At 31.3% G+C, this 24,752-nt stretch overlaps 6 protein-coding genes across 12 annotated transcripts; 3 read left to right on the top strand and 3 right to left on the bottom strand.

Moving 5' to 3' along the window:
- Window positions 1-249: 249 nt before the first annotated feature.
- LOC126920595 (tyrosine-protein kinase transmembrane receptor Ror-like) lies at window positions 250-12,427 on the top strand. Of its 3 annotated transcripts, none has more exons than XM_050731205.1 (9): window positions 250-1,725; window positions 7,533-7,742; window positions 8,378-8,466; window positions 8,570-8,710; window positions 9,652-9,814; window positions 9,936-10,219; window positions 10,310-10,483; window positions 10,559-10,717; window positions 11,051-12,427. In XM_050731205.1, the coding sequence occupies exons 1-9, from the start codon at window positions 1,668-1,670 to the stop codon at window positions 11,351-11,353; spliced, it is 1,581 nt and encodes a 526-aa protein (XP_050587162.1). In that variant the 5' UTR covers window positions 250-1,667; the 3' UTR covers window positions 11,354-12,427. The 3 variants fall into 3 exon arrangements, with proteins under 3 accessions (XP_050587162.1, XP_050587161.1, XP_050587164.1); XM_050731204.1 differs by having other exon boundaries at window positions 8,549-8,710; XM_050731207.1 differs by lacking the exon at window positions 8,570-8,710.
- Window positions 12,428-12,537: 110 nt separating this feature from the next.
- LOC126920600 (heat shock factor protein 5-like) lies at window positions 12,538-14,135 on the top strand. The gene is given in 5 exon segments (XM_050731215.1): window positions 12,538-13,215; window positions 13,674-13,773; window positions 13,976-14,015; window positions 14,017-14,103; window positions 14,105-14,135. Coding segments are annotated over 5 exon segments (708 nt in total). The 5' UTR covers window positions 12,538-12,765.
- A 175-nt stretch (window positions 14,136-14,310) lies between these two features.
- LOC126920596 (GPN-loop GTPase 1) lies at window positions 14,311-16,486 on the bottom strand. Of its 3 annotated transcripts, none has more exons than XM_050731208.1 (5): window positions 16,233-16,486; window positions 15,568-15,894; window positions 15,142-15,506; window positions 14,832-15,061; window positions 14,311-14,717 (listed from the first exon to the last, which is right to left on the bottom strand). In XM_050731208.1, the coding sequence occupies exons 2-5, from the start codon at window positions 15,806-15,808 to the stop codon at window positions 14,381-14,383; spliced, it is 1,173 nt and encodes a 390-aa protein (XP_050587165.1). In that variant the 5' UTR covers window positions 15,809-15,894; window positions 16,233-16,486; the 3' UTR covers window positions 14,311-14,380. The 3 variants fall into 3 exon arrangements, with proteins under 3 accessions (XP_050587165.1, XP_050587167.1, XP_050587166.1); XM_050731210.1 differs by lacking the exon at window positions 16,233-16,486 and adding an exon at window positions 16,083-16,226; XM_050731209.1 differs by lacking the exon at window positions 16,233-16,486 and adding an exon at window positions 15,966-16,211.
- Window positions 16,487-16,615: 129 nt separating this feature from the next.
- LOC126920598 (replication protein A 32 kDa subunit-like) lies at window positions 16,616-18,137 on the bottom strand. 3 transcript variants are annotated; one of them, XM_050731214.1, is made up of 3 exons: window positions 17,957-18,137; window positions 17,483-17,706; window positions 16,616-17,322 (listed from the first exon to the last, which is right to left on the bottom strand). In XM_050731214.1, exons 2-3 carry the CDS (start codon window positions 17,604-17,606, stop codon window positions 16,865-16,867), a joined length of 582 nt encoding a protein of 193 aa, XP_050587171.1. In that variant the 5' UTR covers window positions 17,607-17,706; window positions 17,957-18,137; the 3' UTR covers window positions 16,616-16,864. The 3 variants fall into 3 exon arrangements, with proteins under 3 accessions (XP_050587171.1, XP_050587169.1, XP_050587170.1); XM_050731212.1 differs by lacking the exon at window positions 17,957-18,137 and having other exon boundaries at window positions 17,483-17,950; XM_050731213.1 differs by lacking the exon at window positions 17,957-18,137 and having other exon boundaries at window positions 17,567-17,950.
- A 272-nt stretch (window positions 18,138-18,409) lies between these two features.
- On the bottom strand, window positions 18,410-22,712 carry LOC126920591 (N-alpha-acetyltransferase 25, NatB auxiliary subunit). The gene is made up of 10 exons (XM_050731197.1): window positions 22,553-22,712; window positions 22,203-22,427; window positions 21,840-22,093; window positions 21,529-21,752; window positions 21,143-21,452; window positions 20,748-21,052; window positions 20,405-20,663; window positions 20,082-20,327; window positions 19,396-20,004; window positions 18,410-19,314 (listed from the first exon to the last, which is right to left on the bottom strand). The coding sequence occupies exons 1-10, from the start codon at window positions 22,611-22,613 to the stop codon at window positions 19,090-19,092; spliced, it is 2,718 nt and encodes a 905-aa protein (XP_050587154.1). The 5' UTR covers window positions 22,614-22,712; the 3' UTR covers window positions 18,410-19,089.
- Window positions 22,713-23,648: 936 nt separating this feature from the next.
- LOC126920750 (replication protein A 32 kDa subunit-like) lies at window positions 23,649-24,658 on the top strand. The gene is made up of 2 exons (XM_050731478.1): window positions 23,649-24,088; window positions 24,170-24,658. Exons 1-2 carry the CDS (start codon window positions 23,833-23,835, stop codon window positions 24,652-24,654), a joined length of 741 nt encoding a protein of 246 aa, XP_050587435.1. The 5' UTR covers window positions 23,649-23,832; the 3' UTR covers window positions 24,655-24,658.
- Window positions 24,659-24,752: the final 94 nt, after the last annotated feature.

Raw genomic sequence — 24,752 nt, 5'->3', positions numbered from 1 at the left:
TTTGTTCGTGATAGATAAGTAAAAGAGCTTGCTCATTTTAATTGTTTGACCTTCGTTCGGAATGCAGATTATTAAAATTCTGACCTATAAGAAAAGTTTTTAATTACAACCACTGTTATTAGGATTATTTGCTGAGGATTGATATCGCTGTGCCTAGCAAACTAACGTAACAAAATCTACTGAAATTAAAAGATCGCATTAATCGTTATTAGAGTATCGCTTTGACAAAAGTTGGTAAGAACGTTTTGATTGTGTTTCTTTTGATCGAGAGGTTCAGCAGTAAAACATACTTAAACACATTTCTCATAAATATACAGAATCTTTACTTGTACAACAAACATAATTTGAAAATATACAGATTTTTGTATCAGAAGCTAACACCCACGATCTCTCCAAATTAAAGATACTTTTTTCTTGTACCGCTCTGCCTCCGAGCCACCCATTCCTTCCATCGTTCCAATCAAAATACAGAAATCTATAACATAGATTCCATCGCAATACGGAAGCCATCACGAAAATATTAAGTCGTCCCATAAGTTTCGCCTTGTTCTTTGAACCTATGGAACGACCTAATACTATTAAAAACGAAGGTGGAGTCGTAAGTTGGCACGTGTCAGAGATTAAAGCGCAACAAGAGGCTCTACCCTTAAGTCGGCTGAAAAAGCGACGAGATTACGAGGAACCGTCGCTTCTGTCTATCCGATAGCGTAGGTCGAGCCTCGCTGATGATGAACCACGCTCGTCCCTCGCGTAAATCCTTGGTAGCTCTTCGAGATGCATGTGGGTGCCACGAACAGACGATCCGACCTTTGTATGTGTGACCGCGTTTCCTTGTGTGTACGCCAATGCGAGGGAGTTCTCGAAGGCGGTCTTTAGTCGGTCTTTAGTTTCGAGTAAGCATCCGTCGAAGATAGAGGACCCTCCTCGATTTATCCTAGCGACGGGTTTCCTCTTCCGGCTTAACTCTTTGCTCTCTCGATCCTTGTCTCTCGATCCTTGCCATTCGGACCGCGTTTCTCTCTTCACCCTTGCTTGGACCCTCCTATCGATCTCCTCTAATTGCCACTGATGCGATCAAAATTTATTCATGCCACTATACGACTTAATTGCCAATTCTCTGGCAACGTTAGAGCTTCGATAAATTTTGTACGAGAATTGTATCATACAGTGGGTTTCTTCGATCGTTTGGATAAAGGAAGAGCGTTTGTGTTACAATTGGTTGGTTGTTTCGAAATATCAAATTAAATTGGAAATTGAAAACGACAAGTTACATAATTAGTGGGATACATAGATACACAAAGGAGCTGTTTGTTCGTGCTTTGATTTTTGAAGAAACGAACTCATGAAAATTCTAGCCCACGTGCGGTCCAATCAGTGCGATGAACGCTTAAAAAGCAGAATTGTGTTACGTACGGTTTTGTGACTGTTCTTTTTACGATGTGAACAAATTACCGTCGTTTATCTTTGTTTTGCTTTTGTTGAGTCGAATTTTTAATGGCTGGTTTGATGATCAGAAACATAGAGTTTGACGATGGATCATGAGAAAACGCGAACGTTAAAGTGCCGACGGTAATTAACGAAGGAGTGGAAGTTTTATTAGTGCGAAACGAGAGTTTTCTTTTGAAAAGCAGGGGTGGTTTCCTGCCATTTTGGTTCCTGCACCCGCGATGGAGCGGCGAAGAATGCCAAGAAGAAGAGGCCTTTCCTCTGCGGAAATTCGAGCCGGTGAGTTTATTATTTGTCACTGATTTTTACGTATACTGTTATTTAAAAAGTATCGAGATTTGAATAGCGAAAAGTACCTAATCAACGCAGAATCTAAAATTACTCATAGTAAAATGGAATTATATACATAGCACGTGTAGGTTTTATTACATTAGAATTAGCCTTAACAATGAAAAATTTGCGATTATTTTAACGTAATGTATCTCTTAGATAAAAAAGAACAACTTATCACATTTACTTGCCACATTTTACTATAGTATAGTTTATGCGTAACTATCACATAAATTTGTATTTTTATCTCTTCGAGAGCTAGTCTCTTACCTCTTTTCTTCTAAACCAATAAATAATATTGCACATTACGCGTCAAATTGATATTTAGCAACTTTTTAGATAAAATGATGTATCTACGTATCTATTTGATGTATCTACGTTTCAAAATTTAATGTATTCCCTATCACTGTCGAAATACGATACGAAATAATATTACAAGGCACTTTTTACTTTATTTTACAAAATCGTTATAAATAATATAACTTAATGCTGTCGTACATGTTTACTACGTTAATGGAACAAAAAAAAAAGACAAATATACTCTGTAACAGACTATACATTGCGCAAATAAGATAATTTCTTGTATTATCGCGATTAAATACAAAAGTAAGCATTAAAAGATTAGAAGATTGAAACAAAGGACAAAATTTTAGCTTTATAAACGTAATTTATATTTTCTTCGGATAATTAACGTAATTAACTAATAAATAACTACTTACTGTTAATAATTAGCCACTATTAATGCACTGATGCCATACTTGCGTCTATCATGCTTGCTACAAGCAATAGCTATAAAGCAACTGAAATTCTGATTTATCAAGGGTTAGCTGCAATCGGTACGACCTAATAATAATCTTCAAAAGTGTCTGCACGATCTGAACTTCGTGAAGGTTCATTTAAAATGAATAAAATATAAATTATGCCTTGCCGTTACAAGAATCGTGGCCATTAATCTGATGAATCGAGAAACAGGCCCGCGTTGTGTGGCGTTTTGTTAAAAAGATCACGAAAAATGAGACGAGTAAAGATGAAACACGTATTCATCCAATGTGGGAATATAACGTTCAGATAATTGTTACAAACACGATAAGCGAGAATATAAATCGTTATAAATTAAAAACACCAGAAATTCCTTGCATGATTCACCGTTAATCGATATTTGTTTCAAAACATTTGGATAGAATAGGAAAAGTAAATAAAGACAGGATTTACCCAACGAATGACAATATTCAACACTTTCGTAATCTTCTTTAGTTCGAACTATCTTCTCTCGACGCATATTATCGCATCACACAATCATTTCTTCCTGAATACTTTATAATTTTCTAAGTCTCGGGGAAAAGAACGTCATTGTTCGTCGGCCTTTTATTTTCTTACGATATTTTCCTTGTTATTCTCCATTTCATTCTTAAATATTAAACATTAAATATGATATTCCTTCTAATATAATTCTCTATTAGCCATTACATTAACAAAATTACCAATCGTATATTTACGTGAAAAATGTAGAGATGTATCTCGATTAAATAGAACGTAAATGTATTTATTCTCTACCAACCTAATGCTCATACCTTTGAAAGGTAAACTTAGGTGCTACACTTATGTACGAAGGCATCAATTTGAGCACTACAGATAATTATTACTAAGGAACAAGCACTGCTCTGGTTACTTTTCACGAGTTCATTTAACTCAATTCTACTTTGCGTATCCTCGTTATTTTAAAACATGGGAACTGTCTTTGAAAATGTAACGCCATTATTCCACTAAACCTGCACATATTGTTGACAGTTACGAGTTAAGAATTTATATTAAGAATTAAGAAGTTAAAAATGTTTATGTTCAATTGTATTTGATAAAAAAAAAAAATAGAACTATGCAGAAATTCATCTGAACGTATACTCCTTAAATACGTTAGAAACAAGATAGGTTCAAGTACGAGTCAAAATGTCGAGAAGATAAAGCCGGTTAGTCGTATCTTTATTGGAACAAATGTCAACTGGTCCAGAGAAATGGAAAAATCGTACATAAAAACTAACCCTATACTTCTTCCTTCAACTTATCTTTAATATCGACATATTCGACCTTCCGATAACGCTAACCCAAGACGATAACCACGTGCGCAGCATCCAAATGCTCGAGTAACAATGAAGAAGCCTTTCTAGTAGCTGCACGAAATCTAAACAAACATTGAATTTTTTATATTAATTTCATGATATTCATATTACCACGAACAAGTGTTTAGTATTAATATATTCGCGTCGGAAGACGTGAATCGACGTCTAGTGTTTTTCAAGCGTTGCCGACGGCGGACGAAAAATGACGTTTTTTATTTTTTCAAGCGTCGCCAGATCTCCATTTACATATTTACCTCGAAACATTTTGCGAGAGATGAGACGACGCGCGCGGCATCATATCGACGTCGAAGTGTTAAAGGAAAGTTTAAACTTTGCGAACAATGTTGAAAATTAGATAGCTTAATGAAAATTTCGCTGAATGTTTTCTAATATACTAATCTTAATATACTAAATTACATGTTATTTGCTCGTAACATAACTTAGATTCTGACAAAGTAAAATGCATCTTTAAGGTAACATAGGAATTCTAAGATAGACATTTCCACAGCGAGTAGAATAATTTCCATGCTCTTTTCCATTTAAAAAACAATAGTGTCTGATTTAGAGAAAACATCTCAGGTAGCAACTAGATCCAAAACAATATCTATCGTATTAGATAAAGGGAGACTTTGTCGAGTAGTGAGCCCATTGTTCGCTTGGCATTGTATTGCGAACAGATAATACTGATGAATGATGACATGGACGACGAAAAGGAAAGCGGTTTGCTCATCGTCATGTTAATCCTCTGAGTCTGCCGTAATTCGTCTCGTTATATTTTTTAAATTTTGCACGAATGTTTCTGAGTGGACACGTTGTGACACATGGATAAACTCATAAACATTAGAAGGAAATTCTACGAAATTAAAATTGTACGAAAATCCAAAACGATATTTCGTTCCCTATAAAATTTCTCGAATTCTCAATAATTTAATTTTAGTTAATATGTTAAAACAATCGTATCAATTTTATATTAAGAAACACGTTAAACGAGTCTAATTTACTTGTCTCACTTTTATATTTTTTAGGAAACTTGATAACCGAGCTACTTTCGTCGATTCCCTGAGTATATCGCGAACAATCCCGTTTTATGACAGACGATTCGGTTTGCGAATCGTACGTTTCGGGGGATAAACCACCCGCACACATAATGCCTCTATTGTAATCTCTGGCCTAAACCTCAGATTTGCAAATAAACATGACTGGATATGTATATCTACGTTGAATGCTCCTCAGTTTCCAAAAGCAGCGAAACCATAGTGAAAATTGTAGTAGCAGAAAACAAATCGTAGTTCCTCGCAAATAATCGTCAGCTACCCATCGTTCACGCAATTGGAAAGGAATGCGGAGAAATATAAAAAGGTTTATAAGGTTTGCAATTTTCTTGATCTTCGACTTCGTCGACTTTTTAATCATTCGTGTTTTACTTAAAGTACTAACATCGAGCTTCAGAAACGAAAATATTTATCAAAGGAGTTTTGTAAATATATTCACGTATTAATTTATGTTTATATTGTTATAAATCAACTGAATTATTTTATGTTTGAATATCGCTCCTCCACATATAAAAAGAGCAATAACGTAAAAATTAAATGAGATCTTAGACTTGCGATACAAAAGCAAGATAGTTTCAAAATATGCTTATACTTATACAACTAGTAATTATTTAACATAGTTGGACGCGGACCTGATATAAAAATGGTGGTAAGGATGATTCCCTCGCAACTTTGCGTCGAAGTATGCACGATATCGCGGGTCATTCGTTCACCCATCGACAGCTTCCACGTAGCACGAGTAACGACAAAGTGCATAGGTCATCAATGATGTAGGTAATATCATATAGTTGAAAGGCTAAACAATATTCCTGTTCGTCGAAATAAAAGTAATCGTTCGATTTCGAACTTGGAAATTCTATATCTACAAACGACTTACGCATTTCCGCGTGTCTATCCGATAAACAGACGTCTCTTACATTTCGTGGAATTGCAGCTTACTGGGACGCTCATTGTCAGTTGCGTTAATTTCTAATCTATATTACTCGCAGTTGAACTTCCATCGTATTTTTTCCTTTAGAATTTATCGTACGATTTGTAAAGGAAAATATAACGGCAACAAAGCAAATAGATCTTCTATACGTGTCAGAGAAATTCAAATTTAGCGAACAATTTTTCTTTCTTAGTTATTTACAGTTCATCGTAATATTTTCGAGGAAACTTAGAACTTAAATTGAACGATTTAACGATATTATTAAAATTACATTGTTAATAAATTATCGGATGACCATCAGGCTACAAACAGCATCAAAATGATCTTCCAAATGTCCTCGTCCTCTTCTATATAGCAACTACACAAAATTAAGTAAAAACATTGAAATTAAAAATATTTTCAAGTAAAATAACTATATATCGATAAATGGCGTCTTTAAAAAGATATCTTTAAACGTTCTCGTATAGAGAAATAAAGTACTTACGTCGAATTTGAGCAATTTCGATAGAATTCGATATTTTCAAAAATACTTGACATAAAAATTCTCAAACGATTCAAGTGAACGTGCGTAGACAACTGGCTACAAAATGTCCCTAGACATAAAGTAACTACATATCAATTGCTGTAATTGGTCAAGTCCATCCGCGTCGAGAACACTACGGTCTGTTTCGACGCAACGTCTCATACATCTGATTTATCCTAAGTGAGCCGTCATTTTTCTGGAAAATTAAAATGTAGGAACATTTTGTAGAAATCGAGCGATCTCGTAAATACGGCAATTCTCGTAGAGATGCATAGGAAGGGAAGGAATACGGGGCGATAATAGGTACACATAGCGAGACTCGTTGTCGGAGAGCGCTGACCGCAGAGATAACGCTTTGACCCGTTACAAGCTTCAAGCACGAAATGAATGCCTTCACTGTCTCTTCCAAGTCGGACCCAATCCAAATATGTAGCCCTTTTTCTTACCAGCTCGCCCTTTATTAACCGTTACCACCGTTCTCCTGTAAATTCGACTGCTCTACCTTAAACCGCCAACTACTTCGGCGCTTTTGATATGAGTCGAGTGTGCCGACTCCTGGCTTTCTTCGTGTTCTTTCCTAGAAGCTTTACCGCTTCAAACTCACTTTGGAACGAGATTCCTATCAATTTGAAATTAACACGAAGTAATTGAAAGAGCAAGATATTGGCACCAATATTTTTTTTAAACATCTTGTATAGGTTTTAGGGGAAACATAAATTGTTGAAACATAGTTATGATATAAGTTGCGTCTCTATCCCATACAGGCTTGAACTCTTTTGCTCCTACTGATTTTGGGCTATATTATATAATTTCTTTAAAGAGTAGCAAGAGTATTTTAGAAGTGGAAATCTTTGCCTTAATATATTATAATAGGAATTGGAATAGAACCAAGGTTCTAATACATTTCTTTGTTTCTTTCATCGCTCGACCTAATCATAGCTGCACGAGAGTTAATTAACATTCTTTCGTCTCATAACACAGGGTAACACATTCGATAATCCTCCGCTTTTCATGATGTACACTCATTCTCAGATATTTTGTTCAAGGAATAAGGCTATTTTTATGTACTCGTAAACTCACTGAGTACAGCTACTGTAAACTGACAAAATTGCGATAACGTGTAAATATTGTTTCAGAACTATCAGCAACCACCGAGTCCACACAGCAATCGGAAATAATACTGCCTATCAATGGGAACGCCGTGATCACGGGATGCAAAGACCGGCCCCAAATTTGTGGAAAGGAAGCAGCTTGTCGTAGCTTCACAGACAATACGTCGAAGTGCGTTTGTCCTCACGACTTGTCACCACCTACGACGGACTTAAAGTGTCCAAATCGCCTAATAGGTCAGAATCAAGTAGCATCTCTTCATATTTTTCTTTAAATAACATTTTTACTTCCATACATTTCTTTAATCATTTGGCAAGTCGATCGTTGTATACTTACACCGCAATATACTTTAGAAAATACACGCGAACACGTGTATGGTATGGAAAATGATGCATGAAACTATTCGTCCCTGAGCGTTTACGACCTAAAGTGGGAAAAGATGTTAAAGCGTGCTGTTTCTAAAAAAAGATCAGAGTCACCTTGACTTTCCTCTATGGAATTATATTTTTCTTTCTTAATCTTGTTAGAGAAGTTATAAAATAAATCGTTCCAGTTTGAATTCTAAACCAAATTTATATCTATTATTTACGTCCCGGCGTTGAAGCGACCTTATGCGCAAATTACTTTTCTTAAGAAAGAAATCTGAATTTTGTTATCCCGTTTGAAAGAGTTGTATTTGTTAAAACGCTTGTCTAAATTTCGCTCGTTATGAGTTATTTTTCGAATTAATTTTCTTGCAACAAAACATTTTGTACATGTAAACGAAAGTAACTTCATCGTTTAAGCAAAAAAAAAAAATAGCTTTATCAACTTTTGACAAATAGTAAAGAAACGATCTTTCTACAAATATCATTTCAATTGCTTTTTCTAGTTCCCCTAACACCTCGACCTATACCCAATATAATACCCCCAAATGGTAATTCTACCAACAGCACGACCGCACTTCCGGAAGCTGAACAGGTAATTACTCCAAATTACTGGCTCAATTATTATTCGTCAACCTTTAAATATTCGTACAATCGTCTGCAAACATAGTTTGTAGTATTTTCATACTGTTCAACAGGTAGAGCGAGTGAGACTAAGGGTACCTGAAATAGTAGGAATCGCCGTAGCTTTCGTCGCGGTATTAGCAATATTGTTGAGTATAGTCTATTGCGTGAAGAAACGGAGTTATAACGTGAAGTCACAGAGGAATTCCCTGGATGTACGTCAATCAAATAATAATATTGCAGTGCCTCCTAAAAACTAACGTAACATTTAAAACACTGTTATTTAAAACGTTGGATAACAGAATATTCTCGGTTGGTTCAAAAAAAGTTTTGATATCTAATGTAATATTATATCTTAAGTACAATAAATACAATGATATTGAGTACAATAACATTTTTGAGTATATTAATATATTTCCTGGAGAGCCATACAATAACTCCATACATTTTTTAATTTGGAAGGAAATATAATGATAAAATATTTTTATACCGAGATCATCGGTATTTTTTTTCTCTGAGAGCAAATATAACGTAATGTTCATTTATACTATTTTTTGCTCCATTTTATTCATACATATTTTTACATTATTGTTTATTTCCTTTTTCTTCTGCGTTTGAAATATTCGAAACATTTGATTTTAGACATTCAAAGAATATTAATAGCGTTTAAAGATAAGGATATAAAGTACAATACTTTTAATTAACATAACTGATTGTTTGACCACATTTCATTAAATGCAATCTTATACAAGCTTATCTTAATGTGCAGAGAAATAAGCTAATGAAACTTAATAATGGCTGATTGGGACACTCTTAATTATATTCATTTTCATTATATTGAATTTACACCTTAAAAACGGGCAAGGAAAAACATAATTTCTCATCGCGGTTTTAATTACAATTTCCTCCATATATCGGTATAGTTGTATTTATTGTTAATAAAAATAATAACACGAATAACAAACGGATCACATCGAAATAATTATAAACTCAGGATAGATTGGATTTTTAATCTAATCTAATTTCCTTTAATTCCTACTGTATGCTAGTGACAAAATTAACTTCCCTCCTATTAGATTTGCAAATATAAAATGTAAAAAATATTTGACTGGTTAAAAAATTGTTATGAAAATATGCTTGCATATGTTCTCTTCAGGGAACACCGATGAATCTGAAAAAGGGATTGCTGCTAGCGAATAAGTACACACCTAATCCACAGTATTTCAGTTGCGCCTCGCCAGAAGTGCCGATTCTGCAACGTGAATCTCTTGTATTTTTAGAAGATATCGGCGAGGGTTGTTTTGGCAAAGTGTATAAAGGTTTTTATCATTTTCATATTTCAAAATATGGTGTAAGATATATATATATATACTTGTAATTTATTTTTCACGAATATTATGGCAGTAATTGACGTACTAACGAAGATTTCATTTTTCATAGGAGAATCATGTGTCGGAGACTCGAAAGAGATCGTCGCGATAAAAGTTTTAAAAGAAAGTGCCTCCCGCGAAGCGGAAGAAGATTTCATGCGAGAAGTCGACATTATGTCCACGTTTGGACACAGAAATATTTTATCACTGAAAGGTGTAGTACTTCGGGAAGGTAATAACAGCCCGTGGATGGTTTTCGAATACATGCCTTACGGAGATCTGGCTGAAGTTTTGCGATCGAATTCTCGACAATTTAGTAGGTCGACGAAACCCGGCCTGCAACCCTTAACTCAGGTAAATCTTATTAAAAAGACTGACCTTTTTCATTGTATCGAAGTTCTTTTCTCCTTATTTTCACCGACTCTATACCATTACTTGTTTCAGGAGTCTTTACATTGGATAACGATTCAAATTGCAGCTGGTATGACTTATTTATCCGGTCAAAGATTCGTCCATCGAGATTTAGCGTGCAGAAACTGTCTGGTTGGTTCTGATCTCGTTGTTAAGATAGCAGATTTTGGAATGTCCCGGGATGTGTATACTTGCGATTACTATAAGGTAATAAAAATATTGATAAATAATTTACTATAAGTTCAATGATTTATTAAAATAGGAATTTTTTATTCTCCTTAGATAGGAGGCTCCAGACTTCTACCGGTTCGTTGGATGTCACCAGAAAGCGTAATGTACGGACGTTTCACGCTGGAAAGTGACGTATGGAGTTTTGGGGTGGTTCTATGGGAAGTCTACTCTTTTGGCAAACAGCCATATTACGGACATAATAACGAAGAAGTAAGTAAAACTATTTTATCAGTTGCTAGACTAAACAACAGTTTACTGAATATTTATCGTACAAAAAGTACCTGAATTTACGAAATCATGAAAAAATTTGCAATGCAGATTTTTCATTCGTTCATGCACGTTACCTTATACCTGTCGCGCCATTGCTCTTTCTTACTACTTGTTTGCTACTGCACCACTTATAAGTAGTTTTAGACCTTCAAGTTTAAGGCTAAATGTAATTTAACGCGAAGAGACTAGAACTTAAGCGACACGATATAACATTCCCTTCTTATTTTCCTCCAATTTCTACGATCTATCATATTTTATTAAATATTCGTCCAGGTGGTAAAGTTAATTTTCCAAGGAATAATGCTTATACCTCCGGAAGGATGTCCGCCATTCGTTTGCCAGCTAATGCGAGAATGTTGGAAAACGGATCCTAAGGACAGAATCAAATTTTCGGAGATATTAGAAAGATTGGAGAAGGCTAAAGGTAAATCTATTCAACAAGACACGTTGCCGAGGCCACCTCAAGGACCAGTCACTATTCGTACGCCAGACGTGTTGGATCCTGATGGCTATTTATTGCCAGCACCGACTAAACCACACGAATATTTACAAACTTTACCAGCTTTGTCTGATTGACAAGAGATTTAACAAAGTACTTTGACACGCGATAATTTATAAATTTCAATCAAAAATGAAAACTGAAAAAGAATGTCTGAAGCTCATTGTAATACTCTTGAAAGCCGTTGCTTATCTTATAACTGTTCCTATTGCGGTTTCAGAAACTTGATTCCATTTATTTAATCGTACAAAAAAAAGATAATTCTACAAGTTTTTAAAGCTAATAGCCTTTAAACTTCGTATAAATACCATACCAGTAAAAACATCGCTAAGCGTAATTAGTTAAAATGTGATCCTTCAGTCCGAAACAATTCAGTCTGATAAAAACTAGGATAAAAATAATAAGAGGAAGATGCATTCATTGCTGAACAATTTCATGTACATATCTCCAATACTCTTTTAGGTAGATATGTATAGTTTTCTGAGGCGACATGCAAGAATTTGAATTTGAATTTAAATTTGCAAGAAATAGTCTCTTACATTAGATCATTTTTATGAATATGAACCATGGCCCTTTGTATTAACTTCCCCCTTTCGATATTTGTCTTTTATAGCGTCCGGATTGGAAGACTGATGTAAATCGATTTTGAGAATACTACTAAATACATTTCTCTTTATCTTAATAGATGAGATCGATGGATATTCGTTTGAATAAAAATTGTTAAAAATGAAAATGACAAGATACGAAGAAAATTATCACTTACGATGTTATTCAATTTTTCGTACCTTTTATACCTATACTTTTTTATTGTATGTAATCAAGAAATACCAATGATATCAGGGAAATTGTGAAAGTTCGATATGCCGAACCTTCATTGTCCAGGAAATAGTATTAATATTTTGTAATGTTAGGGAACTGTAACATACTTTTAATAATTTATTATTAATTACGATTACGATAATTATTTACGCGCTCGTATATCTAATTTCTTTTCTAACCTCACATCCCATCTACATATTTGATAATTTTGCGTTGCGATTTGTATAAAATGTTGTAGTATCGTGTAAAGAGACACGAATAAGAGACATTTTAAATATATTGTTGTTTTTAGTGTACGAATCATTGTATTAAATCATAATGTTTTTATTAAATTCTATAGTGTACATTTATTAATTAAAATATAAGTACTATAACCTATTTCATTTAGTATGCGGAACAAACACTACACACTACAAACTATAGCATTCAAATAATTACTTCTTCTATGATACACTTAAAAATTATGCTTTTTTTAATATTTCAAGCTCGCGCCAAGAGATTAAAATAGTTCAGACGATTCCAAAAGAAGAAATATTGTTGCTGTGATACGATAGTATTTTGTTTGCAAAAGATAATCGATCGGATTCGAGAAAGAGAAGAGAGAGATTTGCAGTGTTTAGTTTCGTTCTGCGTTCTATAGACGACTATAAACGCTACTTTCGAATCGAACATGTACGACGATTGCATATTCCTTTCGTTGCGATTTCCGCAAAAACTATGGCGTATAGTGAACGAATGCAAAAGTGGTGCCATTCGTTGGAGCCTTAACGGTAATACGATTCTTCTTGATTACAAGAAATTTCAAGAACAGTATCTCGACGCGGGTAATTCCATCTTCAAAACGAAGAACATTACGAGCTTTATCAGGCAGCTGAATCTGTACGGCTTCCGGAAAGTGACGTCACATAATAGAGATCCAATTTGTAATTCTCACAATCCGGACGTTCATGAATTTTTGCATGAAAATTTTCGTACTGGAAGGCCCGATCTCTTGTCAAGAGTATACAGGAAAACTGCCGGAAAAATGAGACACTGTCGACGGCTTAATGCAAAATGTGCCGCGGAACAGAATTTTTTAAGCAAGGACTCCGATCACGTATCGCGTTTACACATGTGCCGGGTAAATAAAAATTGGAAATACTTTGTTTTCCTTGATAAATTAAATTAATTGAAAAATGATTCTTCTTTTTTTTTTTTCTTTAGTGACGAAAATAATATTGGCATCGACTAGCTTTCCTTATAAAATCCTGTATAAATTACATGTAAAAAGCATGACTTTTATAGAATTTTTTTGTAAAATGTTTCTTTCAAGTTTGAAGTTCAAATACATATGCATATTTTATATCCTATCCTAAATTCTCTTAGAAATTTTATGTCTAAGATATACCTATTTAATAAGATTTTAATAAAAATTGGAACTTGTGTAATTTTCTTTAAATAAATTAATTTAAAAAGCATCGTTTTGAAAGAAGATATTTTTAATCAACTACCCTGAAATCTTGGCTATATTCAACAGAAAAAATTACAAAAAATTGTAATTGTAGTTTTTGTATTTCACAAGATTTTGATTGTTTCCAGTTGGCGTTAACGAAAGCGCTAGAACAAATATCGCGAGAATACCAGCAAAAGCAAAATCGTATATTAAAAGATGAAAATACTTTAAATTCCCCTGAAAAAGGTAGTGTAATCTAAGTCTTTATAAATCAAACATATTTATTTATTTATTTCATTGTTTGTATATTTATTTAATTGCTTCGCGGCTCACTTGAAAATATCTTTAAATTTAATAGTATTGAAAAATATCATTAAAAGAAATTTGTTAACCAGTATAAAATACAGAATTTCTATTAAAAATTAATCTTAACATAATAAAATTTCAGTATTGAATAGTTTATATACGCCACAAAACCATGAACCCACTTATAGATTGGATTACAAAAAATTCGGTACCAATTTCTTCAAAAAAGGATAACTCAAATGACACACAACTTGCTCCCAGTGTTTATATTGTGGACAAATTTTTCTAAAACTATTAGTTAAATATCCTATGAAAAATATATTATTTTATACGTTATTTGAGCTTTCTGCATTATCAGTATTATTATAATATTTAAGTATTCTCAGGACAATTGCCATTTAGAAAATAAATATTATGTAAAATAACATTTTCCATTAAATATGTAATTATAAAATGTAAAGTTCAAAATATAATATCTTTATATTAAACGTACAATTTATTTGTTAATAACAAAATTTATTTTTTAATACAAACATTTTTTTTTAGGCTATGTATCACTACTTGTTGTAGGTTGATCAGTTGTATGTTTCGTTTGTTGCATTTTATGTCTATTTAAAAAACTTTTGAAGGACTCTGCTTCCTTTCTTTCTTCATCTTCTTCGTTTTTAAATGGATTTTCCACACCTTCTTCATCTTCACTTGATTCATTACCAGCGTGTTTTAAATATATATCTGAAATTTCTCTTCCGCTATTAACTGTTGTTATTAATGGCATACTTTCTCCTGTAGCTTCCTGAGTTGCTTTTTCAAGTTGCTCTTTCTCTGCCTTTTGTCGCTGAGCATCTCGTTTAATCTTCATTCTCTTCCAAGCTTTCTTATATTCTCTTTAACGGAAAATTTACTTTTTGCATTTCATAACATTTCATAACATTATATTAATTAATGGTATTAATAATAATATTTTTTATAAATACTATTGATATATGAACTTCATTTACCTTTCATATTCTTCTTCTGCATCTTTAATAAGTTCAAGAAACTTAGTAATACCAGCTCCTGTTGCAGCGGAGACTCCACAGCTACGTAAATGGCTATAAAATTCATCAAGTGTAAGAGCCATACTACGTGTTAAGTTACTAATATAACTCGTTTCTGAATCCAAAGCTTCCTGGAATGCTTCAAAATCTTGCATCCAGTCTACTGCATAACTATGTTCGATGACATCGATCTTAAAATATATATATATAGAATTATATTATTAGATTAATTATTAGATAACATAATAATATTATGTACTTTAACAATTACCTTATTCATAGCAACAATAAATGGTAATTTAGTTTTATAAAGTATAGAACATGCATAAAGCATGTTAGACATGAATGTTACAGGATTAACGCTTCTTACAGTATCTAATATATACACTATAATCGTTGGAAATTCAGATGCTAAAGCTTCTGTTATGATTGTCCCACTTGCTGACCATGTAAAAACTTCTATTTGCCCAGGAGTATCCAAAATTACATATTCATGCTCTTTGCCTCCTTTATCAATAAGTTCTATAACTTGATCAAATTTTGTAGAAAAAAGATTTAGGGCAGTAACAATACCACCATTTGGTCCCAAACTATATTGTTTCATCACTTCCTTATAATTGACAGTATCTCTAATATCTAAAGCATTAAGAATTTATTAAAGCATATTTGTAATGAAAAAACAGTAATAATATATTACCTATGTTAGCAGGATAAGGAACTTCTCTACATGCAGGATCTAAATTTATTACATAAGGTTTTCCTGTTTTGTATAATACTGAAACAAGTCTTTGTACAAATGTGGTTTTGCCAGACCCAGCCATTCCAAGAATGATGATACATGTTGGCTTCTTCTCCTTCTTGTTTATTTGAGCAGATACATCAGGTTGGGTAGAAATATTTTCGTTAGCAGATTCAGAAATATCCATAGATTCAGACATATTGAGTTCCGTAAATATTTTTGAAAACTTATTATTGAATAATTAAAGAATATAAAATCTGCATATTTATATTGTAGCAAATTAATCTAAAAGAAATCATTTCAATAATTCGTATTTGATAACCTAACTGAAATTTTTTAAACACAATGTAACTCACATATTAATTTTTATACTAATATAAATTATAAGTGAATTTTAATATTCTTTTAATAAACTTTTTAATCATAACTCAATGTATAAAAGAAGTTTTCAAATTTTCTTCAGAATATCTTACTTTGTTAAAAACAAACATAAGAGACAGAGTTAAATCTTTATGCACGTATGATGACAGAATGTCAACTACGTTTTGTCCTATCGTTCTATACAAAATGCGTGGGTGTATGTGCAAATACTATTTTCATAAAAATAAGTAAAGATGACTTACAGATACTTTGCAAAGTTTGTGGTAATCACATACTTAGTAATATCATACATCGGGACATAATTCGTAGATTTCAAAGCGATTTGAAATTCTTAGCAAAACTAAATATAGATAAAATTTAAAAAATATGTTAAATAATACTTGAAACTTTAAAACTGGATTGTCGTAACATTTTATTATTAAATGTTGAATAGCACATAATATTGCCTTATTAATTAGGCGTGCGAGTGGGAACTAAATCTTGTCAATTAACAAGGAGTTTCCACGGTATGATTGGCGGCACTGGCTTTGAATCAACTAACAGGAGGATCGTCCTGTATAATAATATAATATGATATAATAATGATATAATATAACAATCATACTTTATGTTAGGTAGCACTCGGTTGATGTTGAATTAATTGTTTATTTTAAAAAAATAATATTTGTACATATATTTAGAACAATTATTCAAAATTATTATCAATTACACAAATTAATTCAAATTTATTTCTTAATATTACGTCTATATAATACAAAAATCTCTATACAATAATTATTTAGAATGTACATATTAATTTATCAACAGGTTTAGATAACTTTAGACCTTTCTTAAATTAGGTTTGAGCAGCAAAATTCTGCATCTGCTTGCATAATTATGTTGTCTTAAAGTGATCATCTGTAAAAGTGGTATAAATATGTCCTTCACTTGTAAGAAAGTCAATTATCTCATCAACTAATGGCAACATATTCTTTGGCACACGGTTCTTGAGAGTCTTTCTTTCTATTCCATTTTCGCTATCATTTTCTGCTTGAATGACCTTATAGACTATAGTTTGTTCTTTAGTCAACCCAAGGTTGTCATCTAGCATAGGGACATCAGAACTTTTATCTTTATTATTAGAAGTCTTTTGAATCTTTAATGCTACATAAGTCACTTCCAATAAATGATTAGTTAACTCATTCAAGGTAGTCAAAGGCCAAATCCTTAAAATTAATATATGTTTGATTTCAGTTTGTTCTCTTATGTATCCAAATACTCGTACATAGGTATTTAAATTAATTATTGATTCTGACTTTCCCACTGCCAACCATTGGAAACATGTAATATGACCTGTAATTAATCAATTAATATATTAATTTTATCATATTTCTTCATATATTTATTTGATCTAATAAATAGCAAATAATTATATACTAACATAAAAAATTATATTAATAATAGAAATTTATCTCTAGAATTACATAAATTTCAAAATATTCCTTTTTGATACCTGTTTCATCTTCAATTTCATATGTCACTTTTGTGCTACTCTTCTCTATATGGTGTATAATTCCTACAAGAGTAATAATACTACCTTCCAAATTGTCATTAAGTTGTGTTAACTGTTGAATCATAACAGGAATTATTTTCTTGATTCTTCCACCAGTTTTTTTATTTCCGTCACTTTGATGCTGACTATCATTCAAAAATCCTCCTGATGCATTCACAATAGTACTGTCCAGGTTAGACCACATTGTCAGTACACAGTACAGGGTAAATTATTACGAAAAAAATTTTGTTGCAACACGTGGTATAAATATTATATGAAATCTAATTCAATAATATATAAAATATATGTTTTCAAACTTAAACTGCGTATTTGCCGATTGACAAGTTCAGACACATTAATGAGTACTGAATGTTGTTGCATGCTCATAGAGTGCTTAATGTCATAGACACGTACATATATTTACACACATCTTACCGTTTAATATAAGATATATAACTGAAGATAAAGCGACTGATAAGAAATTAACCTATATGAAAGATAAGTCGAAAATATATATAGAATATACAATATAGAAACTTTCCCTACAGAAACAGATCCTCCACAAAATTGTACCAATCTGACAATAATCTTATCAATGTGAATAACAGCCAATATAGCTTTTTAAAATATATAAATATAATTTCTTAATACACACATCTTTATTATAGTTTGCTAATCTATTAATGACTAATAATTTTATAATGTTCTTGTTTAAACAAAAATATCTTTGATTTAGATAAAGTCTAAATATAATTAATTAAAATCTATATCAGCTGATATTAGCTGATTAAAATGACTTAAATATATAAATGGATACAATTTTTTTTGTTTCATATAAATTTATCCAATTTATTAATTTCATACAGTTCAATCAAGTAATTACTTAAATTACATGATTAACAAGTAATAAATTTATTCATATACAATGGAAGAAGCAAAATACAAATAAAAGAATTTGATATTAGAGAAAAACTATTTTACTTTAGAGTAACATTTTTTTAAGTTAATTAATTTTAACTTTATGATATTTTTCACGTATAAGAATTTATACACACCTCTATGTAAACACGTACTTAATATATATAAATTCAAAATTTACATGAAAATAATAAACAATTGCATTTTAATTTCAATAACTTTTAAAACAATAAAAAAATTGTACAACCAATTTTTAAATGATTATAAATAAAGTTAACAGTAACCAATTAGAAAACACTTGTAAATATTCTGTTATCCAAGGATAACATAATTTAGATTTAACCAAGTTTTATTAATTTAATGTCTTTTTGTCAAATATACTGTTCACTTATTTTAAAAATATATAATTTACATAAGATGGCAGTGTATTCCACTTCAACGTGAATGTACCAAAATTTGTGCATATGAAATGTTTCTAAATTAATAATTCTTTATGAATTTAGTATGATTTTGTATTGATTGTAATAAACAATTCAGTCAGTATTTATAATTGATTAAGACTAATAACTATGTACACAATAAATGAACTGGTTTTAGAAATCAATGAATAGCTGGATGGATATTCTTTGTACAAGAATTTTCTTACAATTTCAGCTTTTTAAACTGCTTAGAAGTTTAAGCGTACTTTGAACTCGAGATTTTAATGATCTGCAACTTTGTTCCAAACTATCTTGACCATATTTAATTATTGTAGCACACAAATTATCTTCATTGTTACTCAGCCCAGTATGTAACTCGTATTTTTCGAATTCTGTTAGTACCGAATCTAAATTTTGAACCCGCTCTTCAAGTACCATTACTATTTCTTTCCAACTCTATAACACAGTAAACAAACAAATGAAAACATCGCTTAAATTAGAGTAAACAGCTAATATCAATTCATTCGATTAACTTACATGATCATTATCATTTAATGAAATAGATGTTATTTGTTTATTACATTTTTTCTTATTCTTTTTTTGCGAAGTCTTAGGTTGTAATTGTGTTGCACACAGAGTACATATGGCACTAATAATTGCGAGAGTTTCGCTGCACGTTGACGCTCTCAATAAAAAATGCTTGAAAGACATTGGAATTCTCTGCTCAGGGATATCTATTGTCTGAAGGCATGGTGAAACTCGCAGCATCTGAATACATTCAAAATCAGGATAACGTGACTGAGCAAGCGATTCTGTAAGTCGGGCGATTGTCTTCAATTGTTCGGAGTAATGAGCTTCGCATAACCTTTCGACTGCATCCATAGGAACTAACATTTTACATGATCTATTCTTTCTCCCCTCTAATTCAAATTTTTTAAGAATCAAAGGAATTTGTTCATTATCCAGCTGTTTCAGTTCATTAGAAAATCGAGTAAGAAGAGAGGAACTGTCAGGTGCTACACATGCTGCTAAAATTTTTAATATTAAATCTCGCACTGCTAGTAATCTTAACATACATATGCGTGTTTCTTCTTGCATTCTAATATCCTCTCCGTTTTCCGTAAGTGGTTCCCATCCAGGAACAACCTGTTTAAGTAAAGAATTGCATCAATTCATTTAAATTTTAAGTTTTCTTTTTTAATATGTTATGGATATAGGATTACCTCCAAATCACGATTATCTCGTAAAGAATTCAATCGAACAGAATCCTCGATTAGTTGTATATCCATATTATCTAAAGCAGAAATTAAAGATGTGGAACTACTGCACCAACCTAATTCCAAAAGCATCTTATCTACAGTAGTCATAACAAAGTGAAAAGAATTTTCCAAACGTTCTTTTAACTCCACAAATTCTTGAATCTTTACAAAACTTCCGTATTTATAGGCAAACGTTAAATGATCTGCGCTCTAATCACATATTATAATTGAATTAGATAGAATTTTACTTATTAATTAAAAGAATTTTATAATATACAAATACATACATCTTTGTAATTTGCAATAAAAAATTTAGTAGTATGATCTAAAGTTATGGTAGCTAATGTAAGATGGCCAAGTGGAGCAAGTAATGATGCATGTAAATAACCCAATGAATCTAACTGAATATGTTTAACATCCAACAATGTAAAAACATGATCAGCTGCACCTACTAGTCCTGCTTCCAAATAGATTCGTATTAATAGAATTTTTATATAAAAATTAGCCGGACTTGATAACAAACCACGTTCTAATAATTCCATTGCCCTATAAATATATATTATTATTTTTATTACATACTAAATTTTTTCCATGAATACTTTTTTTTACTTAAAAATATAAAATAATTACCTATAAAGATACACTGCATCATTTGTATTGCACCATAATTCATGCAATAAATGCGTTGCTAGAAGAATATAAGAATCTGCTGGACAAAAGTCTGTTGGTAATCTATCTTGGATTGGACATAATTCATTACCCTTCTTATATAATTTACATAATCGTTCTACTAATTGTTTCTGCTTATTTATATCAATATTTGGAGGATGATGAAAACCACAAATACGACGCAATTGTTCTAAATGAATGTGTCTCTGCATTTGTTGCAAATTAGTTGGGAATCCATCAGGTTTGACACCAACACTTTCTTCTATCTAAAAACATAACAGTATTCGGAATAAAATATCATACAAATGAATTGTTACTTTTATCTGAATGATACAGTTTGCTATCTTATTACTTACCTTTTGAATCAACTGTTGCTTGCCCATAGGTGTTAATAAATGTAAGTATAAACGTAAATCTCCAACTACACAACTTTTTTCTCCAAATTGTGAAAAATACTGATACATTAAATCAATTGGTTCGGTAACATTTTCAATAATTTCACCATTTTGAGTAAGTTTTAATAATTCAAATTTTGCAAGGTAAGGAGCTCTACATTTTTTCTCTAATGTGGTTATGATCTTATTAAGGAAATTTAAACATTCTTCTGGCTTTTGAAATTTAAGAGCCGCAAGAAGATAGTCTTGGTAATATGCCCAATTATCAACACTATTTATAATATACAAGTAGTATAGAACATTAGAACATTATTACTTAAAGTGCACATACACTACATTACACTCACTTTTCACTGATGAGTTCCTTATATGCATTAACTGCTTCAGAAAAACGCTCCAATCTTAATAAAAGTGCTGCTTTGTGTTGTGAAACAGACGAAAGATGTGAAGCTAATGGCCCTGATAAAACATTTAACATTTCTTCATTTTTACCTTGAAGTTCTAATATCATTAAGTAAAGTTGCACTTCTTGTTCTGCTTCAATTTTTCCTTCTTTAATTAATTTTAATACCTAATTTTTATTGAAATAATATAAAAGCTACCAATAAAACAATTTATACTTTGTCATACTAGAATAATTTTACATTAATCTACAAACCATTCTTTCTGCTAAAGGTAAAGTAACTCCTTTTGCTAACTTTACATCTGAATGTATAGCTTGCATTACTATGCTCATCACAGCCCAGAAGTAGTAAGGATTTTTTGGTTTTAGTTTATATAAAGCAAGTGCTGTTTGTTGCTGTTTTTTATAATCTCCAAGACGAACATAAGACATAAAGAGATGTGTTAATAATTCTTCATTGCTAGGATCTACTTTAACTGCAGCTTCGTACACTTCACTGATTTTATCAGCTGTAAATAAATTCAATACCATATTCAGTTCTTTCAATAGTTTAATATATATGTAGCAATTACAATTACTAATATGTGTAAGAAACAATAGAGCACAACTTGGACTCACGTTGGTGTCTTTCTCTATAGCAAATGCTCATGACTTGTAGAGTACAGTCCTCACAGGGAATCTCAGAACGTACTTTATCCATAATAATTTGACATTCATTTTCTTTACCAAGTCGTAATAAAGCCAAAGCTTTGAGTACCCTAGCACATTGATTGCTTGGCTGCTTCTTAAGCACTTTATCTGCTTCTTGAAGAGCTTTCTTATTATTTCCATTATCCAACCAATCTGAAATCCACAGTGCAATAATGTTACATAACCTCGTTACCGGTCAAGTACTGAAAGCACGTTCTCTTATGACTTAAGAAATATAAATATTTATTCATTAATAATAATATCAACAATATACTTGCCATATATCGGACGCAAACGGCGTTCATTAACAATATTGTCCGCACGAGTCTTAGACGCCATGATATTTTTTGCAGTAATTTTAAATCAACAAACCAAAGTTTTCCTTCGTCCATGACATGTTCGTATCATAAGGCACATTTGCATTGATTTTTTTTACATATTGTGGCTTCTTACGACTTTGAAAAAGATCAAAATTAAGAAAAGAGGTATATTTCTAGATTTCAGAGATTGTAAAAAAGAAATACATATTTTTAAGTTCATGCAAAATATTCTTTTTCATATCAATATTAAATAAAGAACTAGAAGCAAATAATTCAATGGAACTAATTGTTTTATTAATTGTTAAATTTTATTATAAATAATTAATAATTAAAAAATAAATAAATAATTAATGCAACTTTTACTTTACAAGATGATAATTATATAAAATGAAAAATTCAAGTTAAAATTTTCAAATACCATATAGAAGAAAACCACCTTTGGTATACTCAGAGATAGTAAACATACATAATTTTATTTTGAGGGCATACTTATTTTTATTTCAATTAATGACAAAAATTATCAAATTATAGTCGTCAAATCTAACATTAAAATAAAAATGATTAAAATATTATTATATATATACAAAAGATAAAATTCGCGCCAGAAATATTCGTGTTGCGCTATTGCGTGATTTTGCTTTTGGTAAAATAATGTGAAGTTGCTTTCAGAGATTGTATCTAGAGAAATTCTTAGAAATTAGGAAATAAAAAAGAGGAAAATTTAAACTGATTTATTGTATAGTTATGTGTAAAATATATCGCTTATGTATGTATTATTATTGTTCTTTCGCAGATTACAGACTTCGTAGAATTCATATATATCGTTTATTGTATATTGTATATTATTGTAGCACGATGCGTTTGTGAAATTTTGTAAACTATTATAAGTAGTATAGCATAGTATAAAATCGTAAATCGTGTAAGATGTAATGTATAGCCTGTTGAACGAAACGACGCAGTAAACGTAAACTCGAGTTTCACTAGTCGACAACCAATAGTTGCAACCACACAATCAAATTTATTTATGTTTACTGTCTTGTCTCGTTGAGCAGACTATGTACACTTTCAGTTTTATTTCATTGCGAATCTAATCTATATGTATATATAATTTATGATTGTACGTTCGCGCGTAAATTGTATGACTTTAGCTATAATTTACTCTTGTCACATGTCGATACTTATGAACGCAAAATTTTTAAAATTTATCATTCTGTAAAAATAATCAATTAAACATCGATATGTGGTCATCAGATTTGGATAGCAGTATAAATCCTCGAGGTGGATTTTTGGAAAGTTTGAACAAAACAGACGGAATAAAAGAGCGTAAAAAACAAACTATTGTACCTGCTATGATAGGAAATTTACTTTCATTTTCTTCCACTGATGAACCAAAATTATGGGAAATCCCGGTTCGTATGTTTATGATTGTTGGATTAGTACGTAATGTCGAAGAGACAACAACAAAAATATCATATGACATTGAAGATGAAACAGGTTTAATTTAATTAATATTTATTCCTTTCTCTAAGTTTCTTTCTTCTTGGTTTTTAGTTTTTTCTGTATTTGTATATTTAGGTACTATCACTGCGCTCAAATGGTTAGAAATGGATAAAAAGACATCAGATACTACAATGCAAATAAATACATATGTTCGCATAGTTGGTTTTCTTAGAGAACAAACTGATAAGCGACATATTTTAATTTTACGAATGTGGCCACTACAAACCTTGAATGAATTAACAAATCATATTCTTGAAGTTACTTATGTTACACTGAAAGCTAAAATGATGGCAAAAGATGTTACAACATTAGAGAAAGAGCAAGACAATAAAAATGATCTAAACGGAGAAGCTGCTTATTATGGAATGTCAGAAGCACAAACTTTAGTTTATAAAATTATTCATGCACAAAATGATACTGAATCTGGTATTGAAAGAGATAAAATTAAAGAAAAAGTGCCAAACTCGCTTTCAGGGAAAGTAGATGAAATTTTAGATTTTTTATCTTCTGAAGGCCATATATATACAACGAGTTCAGATGATTATTTTAAAACAACTTAAACAATTAATATAAGTTGAAATTTTTTTCTATTTGTCACATATATCAAGTTCTTTTGTTCAATTTGTAACATATCAAAAGGATAGATATACAACAGTAA

Source organism: Bombus affinis, chromosome 9 (genome assembly GCF_024516045.1).
Source record: "Bombus affinis isolate iyBomAffi1 chromosome 9, iyBomAffi1.2, whole genome shotgun sequence".
NCBI lineage: Eukaryota > Metazoa > Arthropoda > Insecta > Hymenoptera > Apidae > Bombus > Bombus affinis.
The sequence above is the reverse complement of the archived record's forward strand: the minus strand, read 5'-3'. Positions and strand labels throughout refer to the sequence as shown.

Bases quoted from the DNA above. Each gene is read 5' to 3' on its own strand.
- LOC126920595 (XM_050731204.1), top strand. From the start codon at position 1,668: ATGGAGCGGCGAAGAATGCCAAGAAGAAGAGGCCTTTCCTCTGCGGAA. The intron at 1,726-7,532 runs GTGAGTTTATTA...ATATTGTTTCAG, and splicing joins CTCTGCGGAAATTCGAGCCG to AACTATCAGCAACCACCGAG. The intron at 7,743-8,377 runs GTCAGAATCAAG...TGCTTTTTCTAG, and splicing joins GTGTCCAAATCGCCTAATAG to TTCCCCTAACACCTCGACCT.
- LOC126920596 (XM_050731208.1), bottom strand. From the start codon at position 15,808: ATGTCTGAATCTATGGATATTTCTGAATCTGCTAACGAAAATATTTCT. The intron at 15,507-15,567 runs GTAATATATTAT...TTAATGCTTTAG, and splicing joins TCCTTATCCTGCTAACATAG to ATATTAGAGATACTGTCAAT. The intron at 14,718-14,831 runs GTAAATGAAGTT...TTTCCGTTAAAG, and splicing joins GCAGAAGAAGAATATGAAAG to AGAATATAAGAAAGCTTGGA.
- LOC126920598 (XM_050731212.1), bottom strand. From the start codon at position 17,726: ATGTGGTCTAACCTGGACAGTACTATTGTGAATGCATCAGGAGGATTT. The intron at 17,323-17,482 runs GTATCAAAAAGG...GATTAATTACAG, and splicing joins TGAAATTGAAGATGAAACAG to GTCATATTACATGTTTCCAA.
- LOC126920591 (XM_050731197.1), bottom strand. From the start codon at position 22,613: ATGGCGTCTAAGACTCGTGCGGACAATATTGTTAATGAACGCCGTTTG. The intron at 21,753-21,839 runs GTTTGTAGATTA...AATAAAAATTAG, and splicing joins TACCTTTAGCAGAAAGAATG to GTATTAAAATTAATTAAAGA. The intron at 21,453-21,528 runs GTGAGTGTAATG...TATTATAAATAG, and splicing joins AAGGAACTCATCAGTGAAAA to TGTTGATAATTGGGCATATT.
- LOC126920750 (XM_050731478.1), top strand. From the start codon at position 23,833: ATGTGGTCATCAGATTTGGATAGCAGTATAAATCCTCGAGGTGGATTT. The intron at 24,089-24,169 runs GTTTAATTTAAT...TTGTATATTTAG, and splicing joins TGACATTGAAGATGAAACAG to GTACTATCACTGCGCTCAAA.